This window comes from Merops nubicus, unplaced genomic scaffold (assembly GCF_000691845.1).
Source record: "Merops nubicus isolate BGI_N331 unplaced genomic scaffold, ASM69184v1 scaffold17744, whole genome shotgun sequence".
Taxonomy (NCBI): Eukaryota; Metazoa; Chordata; class Aves; order Coraciiformes; family Meropidae; genus Merops; species Merops nubicus.
In genome coordinates this window covers 3810-9404 of record NW_008605064.1, presented here as the reverse complement: position 1 = coordinate 9404, position 5595 = coordinate 3810, and the positions used below count along the sequence as shown (strand labels likewise).

At 52.2% G+C, this 5595-nt stretch overlaps 1 protein-coding gene across 1 annotated transcript in view; it reads left to right on the top strand.

Annotated features, from left to right (window-relative positions):
• Window positions 1-70: 70 nt before the first annotated feature.
• Window positions 71-5595, top strand: part of B4GALT3 (UDP-Gal:betaGlcNAc beta 1,4- galactosyltransferase, polypeptide 3) — a gene marked incomplete at its 3' end in the record, with an annotated part of 6685 nt that continues 1160 nt past the window's right edge. Inside the window, exons 1-2 of the mRNA XM_008939233.1 lie at window positions 71-308; window positions 5379-5594. Of these exons, the coding sequence (XP_008937481.1) occupies window positions 71-308; window positions 5379-5594 (454 nt within the window). The remainder of the gene's footprint in view (window positions 309-5378; window position 5595) is intronic.

The following is a 5595-nucleotide window of genomic DNA, read 5'->3' as shown; positions in this document are numbered from 1 at the left end:
TCTGACCGCAGCGGGGCAGCCCCGAGCCGAGCTCCTCCCCGGCCTGATTCCAGAGCATGGGCTAAAAGCGATGTCCCTTCCCCGCGCCGAAAACCCTTGTTTCCTCCTGTTCCTGTTTGTCTTCCAAACAATATTCATCCTCATACTCTACCGAGGGGGACCTTCCAACGTGTTTCGTGGCTTTTTGGACTCGCATCAGGTTCTGGACTACTCGAGAACTCACGATGTGTACACCAACCTGAGCCTGTTCCGCCGGGCTGCCGCCGAAGAGCCCGTGCCCTACTGCTCGGCGCCCTCACCCATCCTCGGTAGGTACGAGCCGAGCGTCTGCACTGCTGCCGAGCTGGGCCAAAAGGCGAAGCACCTTGCAAGTATAAACTGTATGGTTTTCAGACCTTTTCTCTTTTAAAGTGTTATTTTGATGTAGTACTTAAAATGACAAAACTTTCTTGGTGCCATGAGGGAAAGTATTTCACGGATCTAAAAGGTTCCAATATTCAGGATTTGGCTGCATAGAGATTATAAAACAGCAGTGACAACAGTGCATGTGGTTAATGCAAAATTAGTAACACTTTTCTCTTTTCCCTTGGTGTTCTTGTATGAAATGTGCCTGTGATTGTACTTTGGTAACTGCATAATTTTGACTCACTGGGTTCTTGTCTCAGCCTTCTATCATGGGTGTAGTTCAGTGCAAATGTGGCTTTAAATATCGTTTGTATGAGAGTGTAGCCTGGCACTTTGCTCTTCACGGTGATCTTTCTGCCCTATGTTATGTGTTCTTTAGACTTAGAAACTTCTGTGAGGTCTGGTCACAGGTTAATTTCTATTTCCACTAGGGCTGAATTAGACCCTAGGGGCAGCATTAATCCAGCTACTGCACTGCTAAAAGAGCTGAGAAGCCACGTAAAGACCAAATCAAGTCCATAGAGCAAGTCTGGCTGTGGCAAAGCCGTGCACCTCTGCTGAGGGTGAATCGGCTGCACTCGGCCAGCCAGGAGCAGAGTCCTGCCAGCAGGCACTTGGAGCTGGCTGGGACACCTCCTGTTCGGAGTCCCCTGTGCTAAACGACCCTGGTCTGTTTTGCCCTACCGCAGGGGCTCCTGCATTTCTAAATCTGGCAGGTGGCCAGGCTTGGAGCACAGTTTGTAGTTGCCCTGCTGCTCTGGGAGAGCAAATCGCTGCACGTGGGGCACAGCGAGAGCAAATGGCTGCCCTTGCTCCGCAGCTGGAGGTGTCTGGGAGGCCAGCACCGTGGCTACTCCTCTGACAAGCTGCTCGCTTTGGTTGGAGACCTCAGCTGGGATGCTCCAGATGAGCCTTTTTAGGCTGCAGTCTTTGTAACGGTGCTTGTTCTTTTGGGAAGCTTCCTCTCCTTCCTTCAGCACACATGACAGAACTGCCTGATAACTTTTGGGTGTAAGCTTCAGCCTTTCCCTTGGAGAGAGCCCTGCTGAGAGCTGGAGCACTCACAGTGCCAGTTGCACTGCTCTCCTGCAGCCCGTGTTAATCATTAGCTGCAGCCGGTCAGTTAGTTTGGGAAGCTGCAGTTCTGTTTCACACTTAATTGTTTTACTTGAAAAAGCCCAGCAGAAGTGTGGCTACACCCTGCTCACCTCCACTGCTGCCAAGAATCCACTGTCACAGAGAGTCAAATGGGAAAGCCTTGGTCTCAAAAAAAGGCAACCCAGACAAAATGAGATGCAGCTCTGTGCAGCTTGCCGTGCAGCAGGTAAGCATGAGTTGTGAGTGACATGTAGGGGGGATGCAGGCAGTAAAATGTCATTAGTCAGTGCTCCTAGAGCTTGTGCAGTCTTTCTGGGGCCTCTCCTGCCTGTCCCTGCCCTCCACGTGCTACTTCAGAGCTGAAATGAAAATGTGACGTTAGTTATGGATAGAAACAAACAGTGACTTGACTGGGAGGAAGGAGGAGATCCAAGGCAGAGTAAACGTGTAAGTTTTGCTGTGTGGAAACACTCGGAGCTGAGCACAGGAAGCATTTCTGCTGGTGGGTTGTGTTTCCCCCGGGGAAGGCTTGCTGCCCTGCAGGGACCTGCCCTGTGTTCCCTGGGCACAGCAGGAGATCCATCAGTACTTGAGAGATGTCTCCGTGGCTGCTGTCATCTCGTGGGGCTGATCTCTCTTGGAAGTGTTAATCAGAAAGAATGATGCCTTTTAATATTAATTTCATAAACTCCATTAAATGAGATTTGAAGTCAGTTCCCCAGGACTGCAGTTCAGAGCTGGTAATAACTCACCGTGCCCACTCCAGGGTGTGAGGAAGTAACTGGAGGAGTGGCAGGTGCCTCTGGTGGGTTTTGCCTCGGGGCTCTCATGAGGTGCAGTGCTGTTCCCACTTCAGCAGCTAGCTGGTAGCTCAGGAACTGTGCAGGGGTGAGATCAGCTTCCAGCTCACCTCTTTCCTACCTCCTCACTCTACAGCACCCTGGTCCTGGCAGGGGTGTGGAGCAGGGTCTGAGGTGGAATTGCTGCTCCTGCTTTGGAAGAGCTAGACTCCTCCTGACTGTCTCAATTTTATAATGCTCAGTGGTGTCCAGTGTACTTTTTGTGACTGACCACTGGATATTAGTTCTCATCATCAGTAGTGTGAATAAATCACACAAGCTCCCTGAAAGGTTAAAGTTCCTACCCAAATAACCAGTTGCCTACTCCTCCTCTGGTTTTGGAAACAGCAAAGTGTTTACATGTTAGAGTTGTGCTTGTTCACAGACAGAAGTAGCATTTACATTCCAAATCTGCCTTTCTCTCACGTTGCTCACAGTGTGTTGTTTCACTTCATCTTTTCTTCTTGCTAGGAAGAAGCTTGATGCAGGAAGACTTGGGGCTTTTTATTTTGTGGGGTTTTTTTCCAAAGAAGCACCTTACCTCACATGTGGTGTGTGCTGAACGAGTTGGTTTGGCCCTGATGACATCAGGAGCTGGAGTTCTGTCTGTAGGTGCTGTTGATGATGTGCTTGTGCTGTGCCAGACTTCCTCTGCAGGCCCTTCCTGGAGTAGTGACTCCTTCCAGTCCCATCTGCCATAACCTTTTGGTGAGCACGACCATCTGTGGTGGTACTGAGTAGCTCCTACTGCATTCCTTAATGGATCCTCTCCTGCTGAGCTGCTTCTCTTGGCTTTAGCAGTGATTAAAAAGGCAGCAATGCTGAGGTTTATTTCCAGCTGCAGTTGAGGCAGTCCTGTACTCTGCCATTAGAAACTGGTGCTTAATGAAGGCTCTTGGTCTGCTTTCTTTTCTCTCATTCAGTGGCAGTTACCCAGATCTGGCTGTCCTGTGGTGCTGCAGTGTCTGAGGGGGGTATCCATCCATCCATGCTGCTGCTGGTGCCCCTCCAGCCCGTGCAAGTTCTGCTCGTGCTGGTTGAACTCAGTAGCCATGGCTGTGAACTCTGGATGCGTGGCAAGGGGTTGGAAGTCGTGTAGTTTCTTTCCCACAATGGGCTAGATCTGCTCAAAATCAGTAGATCCCCCTGACAAACGTGTTGCCTGGGGGGTGAAGCAAGCAGGAGTGTGCTCTCAAAGGTGTGGAACTGTGAGGGTTTAGTTCCACTCATTAAAGTTTCGTGTTAATTAAACACCCTCCATGTGAGGGAGAGACACAGGGACCAGGCTGAGGAGAAGCTGCTTGGCTGTGCCAGGGTGCTGATTCTGTGCCTGCTCTGCAGCAGGATCCTCTGCTTTCCAGCATGTCCAGGATGGGTTTTCTCCTTTCCCAGAGCCACACTTCAGCAGTTGTATCCTTCTCCCTGGGGTTCAGCCTGCAACTGCTCTCTCCCATCTGAGGTGTCACTGGGTTCCCTGCAGGAGCCCTTGGTTAGCTGGGCAGGAAGGAGACCTGAGGGGCAGAATTCAGCTTGTAGCCAAGGCGTGTGCAGCAGCCAGAGGTCTGGGGTGTAAGTCACAGACTGACTCCTCTTGCTGTTACCTGCACACACAGCAGATTTTCTGGGCTGAGTGAGGGATGGAGCCAAGTGTCTTGGGAGAACGTGACATCCTGAAAAGCCTGAGAAATGCTGGCACTGCCTCCATGAATCAGACCCTTGGGTGTGGAAGGAGGCAACAGAAGTGAAACCATAGCACGTTACTGTACTCACAGCCCTCTGTCTGAATTCAGACTTGGATTTGTTTGAAATTAAAGATTATCACTGTAGGATCTTACTCTGCCCCGACTGCACTGCAGAGAACAAGCCCTGCCCTTGTGGGGGAGCAAAGGGGATCAATTCCCCTTCTGGTATTTCCCTTGGAGCAATGAGCTGTCCTTGAAATCCAGTCTGGATGTAACATTTCTTTAGCCAGCTCCAGTTGGTGTCAAATCAGTGGCTAATGGTGCTTTAGTTGAAAGATCTGATAATCAGGGAGTTCATAAATCTAAAAAGGAGCATAAATTACAGATTTAAACCATGCTGGCACTGAAATGTGGTGATTGTAAAGGCAGAACAGGACACTCTGCATAGAAGCAGGTAATAACATCATAAAATCTGAGCAGCATATGTGACCCGGATCCGTGGGCTCACAGCAGGATTCTCTGAAGAATTGCTCTTCTGCTGCAGGGACAGGGCTGTGGCAGCATCCCCAGCTGCCTGCTGGGGGCCACACAGCCCAGACCCAGCTCTCACAGCAGCTCAGATGCTGGGGGAGGACTGGGAAGGGGTAGGCAGGAGACAGCAAGGTCTTGCTGACAAGCAAAATTCAGGTTTTCCTTTGAAAAACAGCCAACCAACCAGCCAGCAAGCGCCATGAAGTGGGACTGCTGGCAGCTGGGGGGTGGGCCCGGGGCTGTCCCTCAGGCAGTGCTGCTGTGTGCTCCCTGGGGAGGGAGGGGACACCTGCCACCTGTGCTGTGCCCCTGGAGGTGAGGTGGGTGTGCCAGTGCCACAGGCTGGCAGAGTGTGCCAGTGCTGGAGGCACAGTGACTCTGCTGCCAGACTTACTGCCTAAGCCTTGTCACCAGTCAGAAGAGACAAGACCCAAACCCCAGCCGGGGGGTGTGGCTTCCTCTTGAGTCAGCTCAGCAGGATGTGGGTGCAGGCAGGCTCGCTGCCCTGCCTGAGCTCTGTGGGACACCTGGGAGCAGAGTTCTGGGTGCTCCTGCCTGACGTGCAGCTCTGATGAAAGCTACTGAACACGAGACCTGAGTGTTTGGTCTTTCTCCCTCGGGCTTGCTCCTGAGGAGCCCATGGCAGTGCTGGGCCCTGTGCTGCTGTGGGGAGGGGGCAGCAGGCAGTGGGGAGCTCCCCACTGAGCACGGCTGCCTGCTGGAGCTGTCCTAAGCAGCAAGCCTATGCACCTCCTCTGACAGGCTTGAGTGGAGGTTAAGAAATATCACTGACCTTCCTTTTCCCCTTCTTCTCTTCCCTTAGTGGGCCCACTGACCATCACCTTCAGGGTGCCCCCTAACGAGCGAACCATCATCCAGAAGAACCCCTTTGTTCAGGCTGGTGGCCGCTACCGGCCCCCTCACTGCTTGGCCCACCACAAATCAGCCATCCTGGTGGCCTACAGGAACCAGGAGAGGCACCTGCACCACCTGCTCTACTACCTGCATCCCTTCCTGCAGCGCCAGCAGCTCAGCTACAG